The 19,622-nt window shown below is 53.4% G+C and overlaps 1 protein-coding gene across 1 annotated transcript in view; it reads right to left on the bottom strand.

Annotated features, from left to right (window-relative positions):
• The window catches only part of Itpk1 (inositol-tetrakisphosphate 1-kinase), a 144,187-nt gene extending 127,009 nt beyond the window's left edge, over positions 1 to 17,178 (bottom strand). Inside the window, exon 1 of the mRNA XM_004649325.2 lies at positions 16,984 to 17,178. Within this exon, the coding sequence (XP_004649382.1) occupies positions 16,984 to 17,078 (95 nt within the window). The 5' untranslated portion in view covers positions 17,079 to 17,178. The remainder of the gene's footprint in view (positions 1 to 16,983) is intronic.
• Positions 17,179 to 19,622: the final 2,444 nt, after the last annotated feature.

Here is a 19,622-nt window from a genome sequence, read left to right as displayed (position 1 = left end):
TGCTATGTGCAGAAGGCAGAAACCAAAATGCTACTTGTACAATGACATCAACACTGGGACAATTAGATACTCAAAGGAAAAAGAATGCACAAAAAGAAAACGTGGGTGGATGGGCTACAGAAATAATGTGTCTTTTCAAATTTTAGTGTGGTGTTACTTGTCTACAGAGAACTAAAGTTTCATTTCCTATAGCTGTGGCTCAGAGCAAGCCATGGGCAAGCTGGGGGTCCCTTCCCAGAAGCCCGTGAGAGTGGGAGTGACAGAGCTTTGCTGGAAGCCCCATGGGCCAGCTGAGGAAACATGCCTTACAGGTGAGGACCGCCCCTAACGCTCCACGGGCCCCAGCCCCTTACTCCAGCTGGCAAAGACAAGATATAGATACGGGCCGGGGGAAGTCTTTCCTGGGTCACAGGCTACACTGGCAGCCCATCCTCAGACCACTTTGAGATCAGTGTTGACTATGCCTTACATGTTTGCATGTGTGGGGGCACACGTGTGTGCGACAATACGCCTTACATGTTTGCAGGTGTGGGGGCACATGTATGTGTGCATGCAGAAGCCAGACAATGACATCAAGTATCTCTCCCAATCACTCTATGGGGTTTTTTTAATAAATTTTATTTATGTATTTATTTATTTATTTATGAGAGAGGCAGACTGAGAAAGAGAATGGGCACACCAGGGCCTCTAGCCACTGTAAAGGAACTCAGATGCATGCACCACCTTGTGCATCTGGCTTATATGGGTTCTGAGGAATCAAGCCTGGGTCCTTAGGCTTCACAGGCAGTGCCTTCACTGCTAAGCCATCTTTCCAGCCCCACTCTCTGAGTTTTTTACTAAGGACTCTCACTTGAACCAGAGTTGACCTAGTCTAGCTTGCTCCAAGGATCCCCTGTCTATACCTCCTGAGTTGCTAGGATTATAAGCAGTCACCATGCCCACCCAACATTGGCATGAGTGACAGGGATCCAAACTCTGGTCCTCGTACTTGCATGGTGAGCAGTTTAGGCACTGAGCCCCCCAAAAAATTTTTTTTGAGGAGGGTAAAATGACCATCAGACTATCCACTCTGTGAAATCTACCTCTAGCAATTCAGTTGTTATACACTCCGATCCCTACACTGTCTCATGACTGGGTGCTTGAGACTCCATTTTACAGAGTCCCAACCTGCCCACATTCTGTCTGTCCCCGGCTCTGACCTGATTTCAGTGCCCCTGACAGCCTGCCTCCCACACAGCACCCACTGGGGCCAAATTCTGAAGCCTTTCCTACCCTTGGTGGGGGCTGAGGGGGCGACTCGTGAGGTGAAGCCTCTCTGCACCACAAGACGAATGCTATGGACTGAAGGCTTGTCTTCCCAGAGATCAGCAAACAAGGATACAGAGGTGGGGGCTTCGGGAAGTAATTAGGTTTACATCCAGTCACAAGAATGGGTACCCCATAATGAGATCAGTACCCTTATAAGAAAATTTAAAAAGCCTGGTGTGGTGGCGCACACCTTTAATCCCAGCATTCCAGAGGCAGGGGTAGGAGGATCGCCGTGAGTTCTAGGCCACCCTGAGACTACATAGTGAATTCCAGGTCAGCTTGGGCTCGAGTGAGACCCTACCTCGAAAAACCAAAATAAATAAATAAATGAATAAAAAGATCAAAGGGAGCTCGCTCCCTCTCTCCCTGCCATAGGACAGAAGGCAGTTGTTTGCAAGGTGGGAAGAAAGCCTTCACCTTTACCAGGGGCCAGGTCTGCAAGCCTCACCTGGACTTCCGGCCTCCAAGCAGGAGAACTGAATTTGAGCTTCAAACCCTCGGGCTATGGTGACTATTAAAGCAACCGGAGTTGATTCGATGAGGAGAAAGGGCCACCAGGAGTCCGGAGGCAGGAGAGGAAGAGCAGGGACAAGCAGAGGTCTGAGACAGTGAAGGAAAGCTGTCTTCCTGTACTGCTTCCTTGGTGCCCACAGAACCAAGTTGGAGCACATGATGAATCATCTTTAAGCTCTATTAAACGGAGAGCCTCGTGAAGAGAGCCTCGTGAGTGTGTGTAGTGTGCATGCACACCACGCGGGTGCAGCTGTGTCAGCCCATTTGCATATTTGCTTATACAGACACACTACAGGCCTGAGAACATTTAAGAACGTGGCAACGCAGGGCTGGAGGGATGGCTTAGCGGTTAAGGTGTTTGCCTGCAAAGCCAAAGGACCCACGTTAGCCAGATGCACAAGGCAGTGCACGTGCCAGTTCATTTGCGGTGGCTGGAGGCCCTGGCGTGCCCATTCTCTCTCCCTCTCTCTCTGTCAAATAAATAAACAAGTAAATATAAATATTTGAAGAATGTGGCAACACAGCAGCCTCTGGCAGCTGACTTGTTTTGGTGAGTGGGGACTCACTTGTCATTGCATGCCCTTGGTACCATTTGACTTCTGATCATGTGCTCTCCTTGAGACAGGGTCTCAATATGTAGCCCAGGATGACCTTGAACTTGCCATCCTTCTCTCTCAGCCTCCAGAGGGCTGGAATTACTGTGTGTACCACCACACCCAGCTCCCAGTAATGCTTTGTAACAAAAGTTGCTTGGTGCCATTTGTAGATGTCAGTGAGCCTGGCCCCAGAGAGACTTCCCAGAACTGTGTAGGTTAAGAGGTCCAATTTCTTGAGTGTGGTTTCAGTTTCCAGTGATCTGACTTTATAAGCTGACAGCTGACCCACCCCATGGTCCCAGACCCTGTGGTTCTAACCCTCTCCAGTGGGATGGCCGGCAACCCCGCAGCTAAGCAAGCAGAAGCACTGGGAGCCAGATACTTTCCAGGATCTCTGATCTTCCATAGGGGCTGCAACGCAGACCCACACGGCAGAATACAGAGCAGATCTGAGCTCCTGTACCAGCCTCTGCCTCCCAGAAGAGCTCATGGCCCCAGAGGACAAAGTTCAGCCCAGGCACAGCCTGGTGACCACAGCACAGAGGATGGCGGAAAGCAGCACTCTTTTCCACAGCACCCTCTCCCTGCGCGGCTTCCAGCTGCTTCCCAACAATGCAGAGGCCCATGCCTCTGAGAATCAGGCCACCAAGTAGAGGCACCCAGCAGCATTGACTGAGCCCAGAAAGGGTCTCTAACAGGTCCTCTCCTCATTTCCTTGAGAAAGGACCATAGGGACCCAACATCCACTGGCCCAAGCTTCCTCCCAGCCTTCCTACTACCTCTGCCCAGAGCTCTAAGATGGGGGACAGCCGGAGTTTGTGACCAACAGCTGCTCCCTAGCTACTTCCTCCCCCTTCCAGGTGGGAACACTCTCGGGATGTCTCCCATGGCTCTCAGGGGACCTGGCTGTGCGTATCACTGGAGCTGAAGCTTGAACAGGTCAGTGACCCACTGGACCAATGCTTCCTCTGGATCCAATGACCCAATCACTTACAGCTGCTCCTGGCTCACAGGCTCATCTGGGATCTTGGCAGGCAGACAGCTCAACTTTCTCCGAGCAGAACAAGGCCAAATGGCAACAGGCTGCTGAGCTTACATACTAGACTGCTTCATTCAAAAAGACTGAAGTTGGACTGGGCCTGGTGGCGCACGCCTTTAATCCCAGCACTCAGGAGGCAGAGGTAGGAGGATTGCCGAGAGTTCGAGGCCACCCTGAGAGTACACAGTGAATTCCAGGTCAGCTTGGGCTGCAGCAAGATCTTACCTCAAAAAAAAAAAAAAAAGACTAAATTTCAAACCTTCAAAGCCAGGGTTTGGGTGATGCCTCAGTCACTGATGTGTGACATAAGGACCTGAGTTCAATCCCTAGCACCCGCATGAAAGCCAAGTGTGGCACAGTGCTTGTAACCACAGCACTGGGGAGGTGGAGACAGGAGGATCCCTAGAACTTGAAGGCTACTTTGTCTACCTGAATTACTGAGTCTCAAAATCGTAAAAGACCTTGTTTCAAGCATTAAGATGGGGCTGGAGAGATGGTTCAGTGGTTAAGGTGCTTGCCTGTGAGGCCTAAGGACTCAAGTTTGTTTCTCCAAGTCCCACATAAGCCAGATGCACATGGCGTGCATGCATCTGGAATTCCTTTGCAGTGGCCAGAGGCCTGGTGTGCCCATTCTCTGCGCCTCACCCCCCCACCCCCTTTCTCTTTGTCTCTAGTAATTTAAAAAAAAATTTAAATATTTTTTTTAAAAAACGAAGGTGGGGCTGGAGAGATGGCTTAGCAGTTAAGTGCTTGCCTGTGAAGCCTAAGGACCCTGGTTCAAGGCTCGATTCCCCAGGACCCACGTTAGTCAGATGCACAAGGCACGCGTCTGAAATTGGCTTACAGTGGCTGGAGGCCCTGGCACGCCCATTCTCTCTCCCTCTCTCTATAGGCCTCTTTCTCTCTGTAGCTCTCAAATAAATAAATAAAAATAAAAATAAACCTAAGGCACAGAGAACAATAAGGAAGACCCTGATGTCAACCTCTGGCTCCACATGCATGTGTACACATCCACAAGCCACACACACAATCAAGGACCACAGCATAAGAGGACAGGGAAGACACTGTCCTTCACCCTGAGCCCCAGGTAGCCTCTTCGGGCCCTATGAAATCCCACCCGCAGGGCAGGAAGACACCAGCACTTTCCTAAAGATGCCTCCCAACAGCTTCTGGCCCCAGGACCCTCACACTTGCCTGGGCAGACTGGCCATGGGAACAAGTCAGAATCAGACTTATTTGAAGTGAAGCTAGGGTCCTGCCATGGGCACTAATTTGTGGGTCATGCACTCCTCAGCCTGGGCCCTGGACACTATGTGTCCCCATCCGGGGTCTTCACAGTCCAGTAGTCCTGTTCTCACCAGGCCAGTCACCAGAACCAGGGAGGAAGCCATCCACCTCTCCCTGGCTGTCATCTCTATCCCACTACCTCCAGGAACAGTGTCCAACATTCCTTTGGAGGTCCACCCAAATAATTCAGCAGGAGCAGCCCCCCTTTCGCCCTGGATCACAGCACTCTCTGGACCCAGCCCTGGCTCAGAGACCAGCCTAAGTGTCCCAATGACAGGTCACAGTGAATACCCATCCCTATGCACCTGGGCCTAAGGCAGAAAGGGGCCCTGGGGCTGACCAGCCCAGCTCCGAGCCAGCTCTGACCCCCACAAGTTGTGTGACTCCGGGAAAGTCTGGAAAGTGGATGGCAGTACTGAAAAGGCCATCGCCGGGTGGTGAGGCAGATCAAAGGAGGAAACACAGGGAGGAACTCAGCCCGGCGCCCTGCCCAGAACACTCACCACACACCGCACGCCTTAGAACGGGCCGAGCGGAGGAGCCCAGGAAAGCAGAGTCCGGGTTGCAAGGCCCTGAACTCACCTCTACCGGAAGTCACACTCTTGGGGGCTAGCGTACCCTGCTGTGTCACAGGATCCAGATGGTACCCAGCGGGCATCTGTCAAAACCCAGTTCACCATACCTGCTGGGTCCCAAGTGGCGTGTGTCACAGGTACAGCAGTGGCATAGCTTTGTAGGCACATGGTCCCTTACACATGGTCTCATACTTTGGGAGGTCCCACTACTGATACAGAAGCACCCACAGAGCGAGCCACGTCACAAATAGCTACCTCAGGGGACCAGCGCCTATTCCCCTCCTGCCCAGGACAGCATCCCAACCCCAGAGAATTCCCAGCAAGGCGAATGGGCTACTAGGCTGGGGGAAGGAGCACCAGCCACCCGAGCCTATCAACCTGCTGAAAACGCAATGGCCTGGCATTGCTGAGATTCCCTGTAAACCTAGGATAGCTGAGGCCCCAGAGCAGTCAGGTCAAACATTCACATGCCTGGACCTGCAGGGCCCCCACCCCTTCTTAGCGTCGGCAAGGACCCTTCTGACTCAAAGGTTCCAGAAAATACCCGAGTGATCCCGAATCTCCACACCACACACTTCAGGACAGCAAGGTTACGCTGCTCTCACCTGTGTGACTCACATGACTGAAGGGCAGCTCTTTCCAGAAATGGCCTCTGGCCTACTTGAGACAGGATGGAAGTCTGTGCATGCTAAACTCCTGACACACAGGCAGGGACAAGTCCTACCAGAGAAGAAATGAGAGTCCAGAGAGGCTACAACATTCCAGGTCAGCCGCCTAGTGAAGAGACCAGTCAGAGCTCCAACCCCTCCCTCACCCCGCCACTGAGTCAGATCCCTACTGCCCTGCTCTCACAGGAATCCAGCAAGGGGACAGGGCACCCAAACCTTCTTGGGCACAGGACACCACATGGTTGCACTTGGGTCAAAGTGAGGAAGGGAGGGCAGGAAGAACACTTTGGTACCCAGTTCCACCAGGCGCCACCCGAGACTGCCCAGGAGTCAGTAACAGGAAGAGGGGCAGAGGGTGGTCAGCATGCCTTTCTTTTCAAATACCAATGAAGGTTAGGGCTTGAATAAATCTTTAAAAAGTGAGCTTTGCAAGGTGTGGTGGTGCCCGCCTTTAATCCCAACACTGGTCCAGTCGGCCAAGGTAGGAGGATCGCTGTGAGTTCAAGGCCAGCCTGAGACTACAGAGTGAAGTCCAAGTCAGCCTGGGCTGGAGTGAGACTCCACTTCACTCTGTAGTCTCAGGATGGCTGAGAGGCAATCCCAAGTGCTGGCATTTAAAGGTATGTGCCACCATGCTCTGTCGAAAGTAAGCTTTAATGTCAGCCAGGCCAGGTCAAATCTGGGCTCCTGGTCTGCTAGCTCAACAGGAACTCTTTCAGAGCCTCATTTTCACTTCTGAAAAGTGGAAAAGGGGTCAGCAAGGCAAAAAAAAAAAAGACATTCCAGGGCTGGAGAGATGGCTTAGTGGTTAAGGGCTTGCCTATGAAGCCTAAGGACCCCGGTTCGAGGCTCAATTCCCTAGGACCCATGTTAGCCAGATGCACAAGGGGGCACACGCGTCTGGAGTTCATTTGCAGTGGCTGGAGGCTCTGGTGCGCCCATTCTCTGTCTCTCTCTGTCACTCTCAAATAAATAAATAAAAATGAAAAAAAATTAAAGAAAAAAAAAAGACATTCCACCGAGAAAGAGAAACAGGCCTGTGTGACTTACTTCCTCACGGGGGGAACCCTGAGCCCAGGGTCCTGAGAACAATCTCGGGCAACCTTCCTCAGGAAGGCCATCCACCTTTCCTTGAGGCAAGGTTCTCACTGGCACGAAGCTCAGCAGCTGGGCTGACTGGCTAGCCACAAGCCCCAAGGGATCCACCTGCCTCCACCTCCCCCGTGCCAAGATTAAACTTGTATCACAATGCCAGCTTTTTTTTTTTTTAACTGGGGAGAGCAGACAAAGAGTGAGTAAGGGCACAGGGCCTTCTGCCACTGCAAACAAACTCCAGACACATGTGCCACTTTGTGCATCTGGCTTTATGTTGCTACTGGGGAGCGGAACCCACGTCATCAGGCTTTCAGGCTTGGCGAGCAAGTAAGCAAGCACGTTTAACCACTGAGCCATTGCTCCAGCCCACAGCTGGCTTTTTTACATGGATTCAAACAGAGGTCCTCAGCCCTGGAAGGCTTTATAACAGATGCCAGACATACCCAAAATCCATTTGGGGAGAGGAGGACTAGCAACTAGGATAAATGCCCCAGCGTGGGGACCGGATGTGTCCTTACCTCAGCAGTCCAGCCCCGACTAATGGATGGAAACAGGGTGTGGGGCAGAAATGAAAGTGAAACTGTCACTGAGCGGCCTCTCTGCCAGCGGCCCCACTCCTCTACCCACCTGCCACCCTTAACCCTTCTGGGAAACAGCGAAGGACACTCGGGCAGGAAGAGCCTGCAGTGGAAGGAGCAGCCTGTCTGCCTCAGCTGAGGGCCCGTGCCCAGATCTGGGAGGGCAGAAGATGCTCGCCATCAAGGACTGCCATGCCCACTGGCCCCAGAGGGAGGAGCAGAGGCTGGGGGGGGGGGGGAGCGCGGAACTGCCTGCAGCCCTCTCAGCCAGCCGGCCCCCTGAAGCTAAGTTCACTGCCTCCTCCACCAGCCGCCCCCTGAGCCCGGCAACCGCACACAGAGGATGCGCAGACAGCATCGATTCTCCTCTGAAGCTGGTGCCCGGTGGGTAGTGGCTGCATGTTACGTTCAAGATGGAAGTGACACAGGCGCAAGCTGTACGGTCTCAGGAACAACTGGAAAGGGTGACTGGCTCTGTGCTTCCCCCTGCACCTCAGAGTCCCGACAAGCAAATAGTAGGTTGCCCATCGACAGTCATGCCCGGCCAGTGGAGTCTCCCAGTAGCCTCTGAGATCTGGTACGAGCCACCCATGCACAATGGGGCTGAAAGGAGGAAAACACTGTCCTTTAGAGGCACAGACACCACCTGAACAAGCCCAACGTCCTGACTTCCCAGGTCCTGAGTGAACCCAAGTTACATAAGAGCAGCTGAGAAGCCCATAAGCGGCCGAGGGAAACACGGAGCTGTCAGCGCTCTCAACGCTTGAGCCCTCGCCTGATAACCAGTGCCACACCTGGCCTGGCCAGTCCCCAGGAATGTCTCCTTTTAGCTGCCCTATCAGGACAATCCAGGGTAAACCAGGAGCCAGGATGGACAGCAGCTCAGTAGTCCAGCCTTGTCCCACTGCCATGGGATGGGCTCCACTGAGGCATCAGATGACCTCTAGCCAATGCCAGACCCAGTGTGGATACTAGGGACAGACACCCTGAAGTCTGGATCTGGTACCCAGTGTGAGTACTGGGGACAGGCAGCCTAGAGTCCAGATCTGGTACCAGTGAGGGTACTGGGGACAGACACCCTGGAGTCTGGATCTGGTATCCAGTGTGAGTACTGGGGACAGGCAGCCTGGAGTCTGGATCTGGTACCAGTGAGGGTACTGGGGACAGATACCCTGGAGTCCAAATCTGGTAGCCAGGGGCTATGGGCACAGACTACTAGCCTGAGAACCTCATTTTCCAACATGCACCCCTGGAAAGGCCGTAGGTCCTGCGCAGCCTTAACTCATTGCTGCTCACATCTGACAGTTTTGGTGTGAAGACAGTAATAATTAGGAAATGACAGTGTGAGTCTTCCAAAGGAATGACCAGGCCCTCCAAAAAACCCTCAGCCCCTTCATCAGAGAACTCCTATCCTTAGAGGCCTGGAAGAGGACGTACACCTCATGAACTTCCCAGGGGCCTTCAGTTGAGCCAACTCTTGGTCACATGACTGCCAAAGGGCACAAGCAGCAGCAGGGCTTCCTCCTGCCCTGGGACACTAAGGCCCGCACTGGGCAAGGTCAGCTAGCCTGAAGGCCGGCCACCCTGCTCCTCAGCCCACAGCTCCTGATTTCCCGAACAAGAAGACTGAACTGAGACAGACCAGAAGGAACTACGTCTTCCTGATCAGGTAGCAGGTACAAGAAAGGTCACACTGCCACCCACACGGCCTCCCTTGCAGTTTCAAAGAACAGGCGTGGGGTGGACACCATCTAAATGATGCTGGCATCAGCTCTGCCCAGCGCTGCAGCACTTCCCCAGTGGCTCGGTTCAGTCACGTGCAATGCAGGACTGACCAAAACAGCCAGGTGTGTGGCCCTCAGGCCGGGGACTCTGTCCACTCTGTGGCTCTTTCACCACTAGGGGAGCTCTCGGCACCTTGTATTACTTCTCCCTGACCAGAGCACTGAGTTCACAGCCACCCCAAAACAGTTCTTTCTCTCTGGTTTGCAAGAGCCTGGCTCTAATGGCACCTCGCAGCACGTGACGTGCTGGCTTACCCCCGTCTCCCCAGGAACAAGGGGATGAGAAGCAGCCCGCAGCTCAGGGCCACTGGGCAGAGGCTCAGGATTTGCTGAGGGGAATGAATGAGAGGGACCCAGGACTTGCCCTTACTTCTTCCATACCTCCTATCCCAGGGGCTTTCTCCCTGGCCCAGAGCAACCCAGGGTCTCAAGAGGCGCTAGCTGAGCCACAGGACTATGCCGAAGGCTTCCAATAGCATCAGGTGGTCCCAGACCCCTCACACACTCCTTGAGCCCTTCCTCGGGGCGGAGCGCACAGGCACTGCTGAGTCCCTCCCTTCGTGGAACTCACCTTCTAAAGGGAAAACAGACAATAAGTAAGAGTGCACACTCAAAGGACAGGCAAGAGCAGCAGCTATGGGTCTCAAAATTTTACTGAAGATTCATTTGACTAAGTGAAAGAGGAAAAAGGCATCTCCCAGAGCTGAAGGCCTTTGACCTCACATGCATCTTGCCTGATTCACCCAGACAGCTGGTGGTTTCGCAGAGTCCCCTAGGCGTGCCCAGGGACACTGAGCAGTTAGCAGGGTGGGGCATCCAGTGCGCATGGGCCTGGGGGAAGGCAGAAGGAAGTCTGGGGCTCCCTGCTAGGAGACAAGTCCACCCCACTGAATCTTAGAAGCAGGTGGGGGAGGATTCTAAGAGGGTGGGGGACCTGAATCTTCAGCTTGGCACTCGGACACCAGTCACTGAGGCCTGCACTGACCACAAAGGCTGCTTTCTGAGAAGGAAACTCAGAGCAGGCAAAACAAAGCCCCAGTGGAGATTGAAACAGCCCAGTGGGAATGGCCCGGCCTGTTCCAAGAGACAACCTCATTCACAGCTCCCAGAAAAGGCTTGTTTGCAAGAAGGCTGCAGTCATGGCAAGGGGTACTTACTGGCTTCAGAGCAAGGCCAGATGACTGTGAGACTTGGAACCGTCCACTACATCCCACAGGTCCTCTGGAGAGTCTACTGCCCTCTCCACAGCAAGGTCACAGCCCCAGACCAGCTCTCCGGGAGCCCTGGCAAGGGAGTGCCAAGACAGGTGGGAAGGAGAATGGGGCCCACATGAGGCTTTATCTGTACAGAGAGGCAATGTCTAGGTCCTGAATAATGATCTGCTCTCTACAATAAATACCATTTTTTAAAAAGATATGCCATCACCTTCCTTCAAAAGCTAGCTTAGCAGCTGAATTCAAAATGAATGGGAACAGAAATCCTTCATATATATATATATATATATATATGTATGTATGTACGTATGTATATGTATATGTATATGTATATGTATATGTATATGTATATGTATAAAACTACACTCCTGAACAGCACTGCTACTGAATTTCTCAAACCTCCTAAACTGTGTAGGAGGAAGAGCCAGGCTGGGTTGCCTGAAGGTTAGGACTGGGCACCCAGCCTGGAAGACCATAAATCCAACTGTACCTGGCGCCTGGTTAACTACAAGAGAGATCCCTCAATCTCATTACGGAGAAAGAAATGCAAATCCGGGAGCCCATCCTCACCCCTGCATCTGTCCAGGCTCTGGGCTGGGGAGTGCATGGGTAACGGGGCCCCCACCCACCCACCCACTTCTTGTCACTTGGACTGAAACAATGAAACCCAAATCATCTTTTTCTGAACAGTTTCAGACCTTGAAAGTAAAAGCAAAGATGCCTGTGACCTCCTGTGACCTCTACCTAGCACTGCACAGCCCAGCCAAGGGGCAAGAACACTCACTGCCAAGCTAACCAGCAGAAGCCGATGCCAGGAGAAACACACTACTACTTTAAAGAGCTGGACCACGCTGCCATGGGGGAAAAAAATAAGACAATGCTATAGAACTTTCTCCAAAGGAAGCACTGATGTGAACTTCTCCAAAGCACACAATCCCACGCACCGAGCAAGCTCCCAACAGTAAGGATGAGGTCTGGGCCTCAGGTGCCCCAATGTTCACATGAGCCCTCATGGGCACAGTCTGCCAACTGAACTCCCTGAGGAGCTGAACTCAGAACTCAGGACCAAGAAAGGGACAGGCCGACTTCCCATTGTGTGCTTCAAGCCCTCTGAAATTGTCTCATATGTCTGTATTAAATATTTTAGAAGAAGGAGAAAACAAGAAATGTTAGCTAACAATAAGTAATATGATTACTTACAGGAAACTCAGAACAAACTCTTCCCAAGAGTGAGAGTATCACTTTGCACTCGTTTAATTTTCTCAGCTTCTCTACACATAGCTGGGGTCACCACCGGGGGGGGGGGGGGGGGGGGGGGGGGGTGGGGGCAGGGGGGCTACACCAGTCAGATGGGCTGTATGTTACAGGACAACAGGCCCCAGGTAAGGTGGGCTCCCCTCCTTGGCCTAGCCCACCCAACCTGTTCAAGTCCACAAATCCCATACAAGATGGTCAGCCAGCACACGTCACAGACGGAAGAACACTAAACCTACAAATGCCAAACACTGGAGGAAAGGGTTTATGTGTAAGATGGTCAGATATTTTTCATGCAATACTGCCAAGACTCATCCACACCTCTGAGATGGTGGCAAAGCCAATCATTATCACGCAGGAAAATGCAGACCCACAGACTGGCATCATTCAATCCTGGTAGATAGAGTCTTCCTCTCCTGAGGGACCTCCTAGAACCCCAGCTCAGAACATTAAACCATTATAAGCAGAAACAACCTCCAGAAGGCCCTAAAGAAATGACTGGTAACGTAGCTCAGTGGGAGAGCACTTGCCTATCATGTAAGATGGCCTTCATTCAGTCCCCAGGGCTAAAATAAGTAAAATGCAAGCAAGCATGGGCCAGGCATGCTGGTGTTGCCTATAGTCCCTACACTGAGAAAGCAGAGGCAGAAGGAACTTGAACTTGAGGCCGCAGTAAAACTATCTCAAAAAAAAAAGGAACAAAGAAGAAAAATGTAGAAATGTAGCCAATCCCAGCACCTTGGGAGGCCAAGGTAGGAGGATCGCCATTAGTTCCAGGCCACCCTGAGATTACATAGTGAATTCCAGGTCAGCCTGAGCTAGAGTGAAACCCTACATCAAAAAAAAAAATAAAAATAAAAATAAAATAAATAAATAAATACCAACCAACCTAGGACTTTAGAATAAGTTCCTAAAAAACTTGGGCTATAGTGAGTCCTTGCCTCAAGGGGAAAAAAACGCAGTAGAGGGCTGGGGGGATGGCTCAGCATTTAAAGGTACTTGCTTGCAAATCGTGCTGGCCCAGGCTCAGATTCTCAATAATACAGCCAAATATGCAAAGTGGTGTGTATGTCTGGAATTCATATACAGGGGCAAGAGGTCCTCGCATGAATATTTTTTTTCTCCCTCTCTCCTTGCAAATAAAAAAATAAAAATCAATAACAGTAGAAAGCTGTGTGGTGGTGGCTCATTCTGGTAATGCCAACACTCCTGGAAGATAAGGTGGGAGGCACACCACAAGGTTGAGGCCAATATAGGCTACATAGTGATTTCTAGGTCAGGCTGGGATAAAGTGAGACCCTGTCTCAAAATAAACAGATAAGGGCCGGGCGTGGTGGCACATGACTTTAATCCCAGCACTTGGGAGGCAGAGGTAGGAGGATCACTATGAGTTCGAGGCCACTCTGAGAGTACATAGTGAATGCCAGGTCGGCCTCAAAAAAAAATGAAAAATAAAAAAATAAAATGAAATAAACAAATAAAATATTAAGATGGCCTGAGTTTCCCATTGGGAAGAAACATAGGAAAGAATATAAGAGCCAAAGCAAGGGGGGGAGCGCTCTGCCAGCCAATAGCCAAGGAGCTATACCCCAGGCCTCCTGGCAGGAAGGAGGAGGAAAGGAGCTGGAGGAAGGGCACAAAACACGAAGAAGGACCCCAGCTTGTCCAGCCATCCTCTATAGGGCACTCTTCCCAAGTCCCATTGCTTCTCCATTGCCCCAGGAACCTTTCCTGGGCATATTGAGAAAGCCATGGAGTGGGGAGCCTCCAGGTCACACCCAGTTTGAGGCCGTGGGGGAGGGGAAATGTCTCTGTACACAGAAGACTCAGAGGAGAAACAGGAATCAATAGCATCACTAAAAACAAGCGGCTTCAAAACCCACCTGCTGGCCAGCCAGGGGTCCCACATCAAGGCACAGTTTAAAGGCCTTGCTTGCCTACACTAGGTGGGGCACTTCACTGGACAAGGCACCAGCCACCTAAAGATACCCCTCCTGAAACAACAGGAAGGTCTTGTTACACTTGCAGAGGACACAGCTCAGCCTTGCAAGGAAAGTGTCCCTGGGGACAGAATAGCAGCAGCTGGACACCTGGGAAGATGACAAGGGAGCCTTCTGTAGGAGTGCTGGGGAGAAGCTCCCTGAGCCAGTCTCAAGGTCACCAGGATGGCTCACAGGAGTTAAAGGAAAGGAGAAGTACGGACCCTGCCTCCTCTGACACTCACGTCCCCATCTGTAAAACAAGGGCAGGGGGCGGGAGAGATGGCTTAGCAGTTAAGACACTTGCCTGCAAAGCCAAAGGACCCAGGTTCAGTTCTCTAAGACACATGTAAGCCAGATGCACAAGGTGGTACATGCATCTGGAGTTCGTTTGTAGCAACTGGAGGCTCTGGGGCACCCATTCTCTTCCCCCTCAAATAAATAAATAAAAATTATATATATACATATATATATATTTTTAAACCAAGGGTAGAATGAGATGACCCATTCTTCCTGGTCCAAGCAAGAGGTTCTTCTCCCTGGCGCTGATAAGGTCCCAAGCATGCAGAGCAGAGTTCAAGTCATTTCCCTACATCCCTGGCCTCTTTCACTAGGGAACTGGTAGACAACTCATACAGAAACATTACACCCCCAAGTCCTGAATATGGAGACCATAATGATGTCCATCCAAAGTTCTGGGGCCCCTGAAATTATTGCAGCATTCACTCAGAGCAAAACCCAGCAAAGACCAAAGGGACCATCCCAACACTGTTGATTTAGAAGCCAATAGAGAAATGTGGCCACCAGGGGGCACTGCCCTGGAAGTAATAAAGAAGCAACAGAACTCTTTTTTGGTGTTTTCTTTTCCTTCTTGAGCTTAAGCAACAAAACACTGAAAGCTTTGCTGATGAAAACACAGAGCGGAGTTCTTGGAATTCTACAACGTCCCAGAGGCCTTCTAGGGTCTCTCAGAGACCAATATGTATGCAAAGAGAAGGAATGTCGAAAGACCTTGAATTCAACAACCCTTCAGAGAAATTAAAGGCGCCATACAGATTTCCCATGACAATAGTTGACTCAGGTGCCCTGAGTTCTGGGCTAATTTAACAGCTGAGGGTCCACAGGCAGGGTGAGCCAACCGGTACGTATGGAATAAGGACCCAGCACTGAATCTCAGCCGGAACTGTTTTGCTAGAACCTGATAATTACAGAATGAAACATGCCAACCTAAGAACAAGTCTCAAGCTTTAGTTTCAGACACAGGGTGGCACAAATCCAGCTATCAGTAAAAAGTGTGTAAGGGATTAACTAGGGTTTCCCAAGTCATATAGAACAGCAGGGGGAGCTCCCGAGCCTCACATCACGACTGGACTTCCAGAACATGCCAAAGGAGCTTCTCCAAATTTCTTTGCTGTCTAGGATCAGCCTTTCCACAAGTGTGTTTATTTAGGGTACAGTGTTTAAACGTCTTTTTTTTTTTTTGAGGAAGGGTCTCACTCTAGCCCAGGATGACCTGGAACTCATTATGTAGCCCCAGGCTGGCCTAAACTCTCAGCCTCCTAAATGCTGGGATTAAAGACATACACCATCACTCCTGGCTTTAACTGGCCTTTTATTTCATTTTACTTTTTTAAGGTTCCATAAACCCTACTCTTTTTTAAAACTCCTGGCTTGGAGTTCCTTCTGATCTCCTTGTAAAATTTCGGCCCACACTGCTTGCCCTGCCAACCATGAAAAGCCTGCTTTCTCCTAAGAAGCCTGTCTAGCCAAACCCACCCTGGGGACCAAGGTGCCCAGACCCAGAGACCCCTTGTAGACAAGCCTGCTCCCTCCAGCTAAGGGGAAAGGAGGACTTGTGGGGTTTGGACAGGGCAGAGGAACAGCAGGCCCTTGGGCAGCAGTGAGTGGCACCCGGGTGCTGGCAGGTTGCCTGTGTGTGGGAGCTCAGACTGCCGCTCACCCGGTGCACTGGGGGATAAGGAAACCCAGCTAACTGCTCGGTTCTCCAGGATTTGGGGGACCCACCAGGGATGAAGAGATAAGTAAGACTCACTTTCAAAAGTCAAATCTACCAAGTGGAGACACTGCTTAATCCAAGGTTTCCACTTGGAGTCCGCAAAAGGTTTCAGGGCTGGACCCTCATGTGCTTTTGTAGCAGGGGGTGGATGTGACCAGTGCAGAGCCTCAGTTGCCGAGCAAGGCGAGGCATGCTGGCCCAAGCCTCGGGACTTCGGTAATTTATTAAGAAGGCAAGCTCTGCAAAGCTTCGGGCTTCGCCACTGAGCACCAGCACGGTGGGAAGTGGGTGCCCAGCCCAAATGGCAGAAGACCATTCTGCCTCACAAAGCATCCACCCAGCACTTTCTATGCCCTGCCATTCCTTAGCCCTGGTACCCCGGGCACCCAACCTCTGCTGATGGGTCCCCCTTCACACAAACACACACACACACACACACGTGGCCTGGAATCACCACCCTGGCCAATTTGCAAGGGTGCTACGAGGCTCTAATGAGACAGCAAATCACCACAGGCAAGCCAAGTATTGCTACTCGCTTCAATTGGGCTTAAAGCGGGTGATAGGCACTGACAGCGTCGGGAGCCGAGCCCACGCGGGGCACGTAGTAGCAACCCCACGAACGCTGGTACCGTTCCCCACTAAGGGAAAGGGCGAGGAAGGAAGAACACGCCGGTGCAAAAGTACCCTCGAGCCCCTGATTTCGCAGGTCCCACCGCCGACCTCGGGCAGCGCAACCCACCTAACCCCATGAAGCAGCCAGGGGGGTCTCCCGGTCGGAGGGGGGGGAGGGTCCCAATGCACCTGAGAGCCGCGATGCGAGCCCATCGCCCCACCACTGTCCACAGCTCCCCTCGGACCACGGCCCCATAGCCACCTGGCTGCTCGGAGCCAGCCTCCCCGGGGCACGGCTCCTTCCCGTTTGGCTCTCGCCAGCCCAGCGCCGGGTGGAGGAAGGGGAGCCGGGAGGGGGGGGCTGAGGGGGGGAGGTTGTGGCGCGCGCGTGTCTGTGCGTGTTGGGGGGGAAGGGGAGGGATGGGGGTGTCCCCGGGTGCAGCAGCCGCGGTCCCTTTCCTTACCTGCACAGCTCGGCGAAGGCCTGGAAATTGAGCTTCTTGATTTTCTTCTCGCTCAGCCAGTAGCCAACTCTCTTCCCTTTGAGAAAGGTCTGCATCTTCCTCCTCGGGCCGGGGGCACGGAGCGGGGCAGAGCCTGGGTCCCACGGAGGAGATCGCCCGCAGGCCGAGTGCTTGCGGGGCCGGCGCGCGCCGCGAGCGTGCGGACACCTCCTCCCTCCGGCGGCGGCGGGGACGGCGGCGGCGGCGGGGACGGGGACGCGGAGCGGGCTCCGGCGCGCGGGCCTGCGGGGAGGGCCGGGCCGGGGCGGGGCGGAGGCTCAGCGCCGCTCGCCATTGGCTGGACCCGGCGCGGGATGAGTCGTCTCTCCCCCCCACCCCCCGCCCCCTGCACTCCGCAACACCGCCCCCCTCCGCCCGCCGGGATCCTCCGCCCTCCCCGGCCCGGCCTCCGGGACTGCTCCGAAGAAACCCGGGGACGCCGCCCTCCCGCCGCGAGCCCGAGCAGCACGCCCTCCCGCGGTCGGCGACAGCGAAGGCAAGGCGGCTGGGGTCGCACCGGCCCTTCCGAGCCGGGCCGCGTGCCTTCCGGGTGCGCTGGGGTTCGGCCGGGGTGCGCGCCGCCGTGCCTCCCGAACCTCCCCAGCCACCGCCCACGGGTGCTCACCCGCCGCTTCCGCCCCGATCGCGTCCTCGCGGAGAGAAGCCCGGCGGCGACGCTCCCCCCCGCCCCACACTCCGCCCGCCCGCGGCCCCGGGAGCCGGCCGCAGCGGGAGCCCGCCGGGCGCCGCAGGAAACGCCGATGACCGCCAGGGGGCGCCGCCGCCTCTTAAAGGCGCCGCTCGGGCCCTCGCCGCTGTCGGTGGCGCGAGTGCTGGGGGCGCCCAAGGAACGGAGCGGCCCTGGCACGGGAGGTTTGACTTGTAGAGGAGCGAGCCGTGAGGGAGTCGGGGTGAGCTCGTCGTCCTTGGAGGATGGCCTAGCCAATGAGCTCCGTGCCTGCAAGTGGGATCGCCCCTTCCTCCTCTTCCCCCGCCCCCCCAGGCGGTCTCAGCGCTACAGGCAGGTCAGCCAGGCCCGGGCGCGGGACCTTAGCCACCAGCTCGCACCCCGGGCCCCCCTCTTTTACCAAGCACTGGAGCGGCGGGGTTGTGTAAGCGCAATCCCAGGGGGCCCTTGCCTTGGCCAGGTTCAGGCGATGGTGGGCATCAGCCTCAGCCCCTGGCTTCCTCCTTGGGCCACCTGCCCTACCCAGGGAGGCCCAGGAAGCGGGACCCAGCGTCCCTGCCCTCGGAGCTCCGAGCTTTGGGACGAGGGGAAAATCAGCCCTCTCCCAAGACACAGGCAGGAAAAGTGGATTCTCATGGGAAGCTCAAGAACGTTCTCGAGATTTAAGCCGGCCTTGGGAAATAAGGACCATTTTGACGGAGAAGTGGAAGAGCTTTGACTGAGAAGTGGAAGAGCTTCGACTGAGAAGAGAGAAATGAAAACAAATAAATAATCAAACAAGTTGTTAGGGGGAACTGGCAGGATCATTCCTTGACCAAACTTGGATCAGACTCCGGGTCTTCCTTTTATCTGGGCCCCACTCTTGGGCTCTGTCCTTGTCCCCACTGGACCAGTTTTAACAAAAAATTGTGCCCAGACCAGGCGTGGTGGTGCATGCCTTTAATCCTAGCACTCGGGAAGGTGAGGTAGGAGGATGTCTGTGAGTTGGAGGTCAACCTAGGCTAAAGTGAGACCCTATCTCGAAACACACACTCCAACTGAGTCAGGAAGATTTGCCACTCTTGGTATTGGATCACTTTGGACGGCCTGTGGTACGAATATTGTCAAGTGAATTGAGCTAGAATCTCAGGAGCCCTGATTTTTCCACTCAGTAATTCTGCACCCACAGACGCCCCACTCCTCTCCGTGACTGTGAATTCCCAGCTTTGCTGTAGCCAGAGTGGAATCCTATAGTCCCCCTCCTGGAAAGCCCCCTCCAGTAAGCCTGGAAGGCCAGATGTGACAGTGTCAGGGGTCAGCTCTGTGCCTCAGGAAAACTGTTTCTGGAGACATCGTGGCAAGGCCTGCCCTGGGCCAAGGGAAGAAATGGAAAAAGGAAAGCTATGGAGATCAAAAGAAAAGATTGGCCCAGCACACGCCTTTAATCCCAGTACTTGTGAGGCAGAGGTAGGAGAATCACTGTGTGCTAGAGACCAGCCTGGGACTACAGAGTGAGTTCCAGGTCAGCCTGGCCTAGAGTGAGACAAGACCGTACCTCAAAAAAAAGGGGGGGCTGGAGAGATGCCTTAGTGATTAAGGTGCTTGCTTGAAAAGACAAAGGGCCCAGGGTTGATACCCCAGGACCCACGTGAGCCAGATGCACAAAGGGAGTTCATTTTCAGTGGCTAGAGGCCCTGGCATGCCCATTCTCTCTATATATCTGTGTCTTTCTCTCACAAATAAATAAATAAAAATTTTAAAATTAGGGGAAGAAAAAAGCTGGGCATGGTGGTGCACACCTTTAATCCCAGTACTCAGAAGGCAAAGAGGTAAGAGGATCGCCATGAGTTCAAGGCCACCCTGAGACTACATAGTGAATTCCAGGTCAGCCTGGGCTAGAGCGAGATGCTACCTTGAAAAACCAAAAAAAAAA

The sequence above is a fragment of the Jaculus jaculus genome, chromosome 7 (genome assembly GCF_020740685.1).
Source record: "Jaculus jaculus isolate mJacJac1 chromosome 7, mJacJac1.mat.Y.cur, whole genome shotgun sequence".
Classification (NCBI taxonomy): Eukaryota; Metazoa; Chordata; class Mammalia; order Rodentia; family Dipodidae; genus Jaculus; species Jaculus jaculus.
Note: the sequence above shows the minus strand (reverse complement) of the source record. Positions and strands in the feature narration are given on the sequence as shown.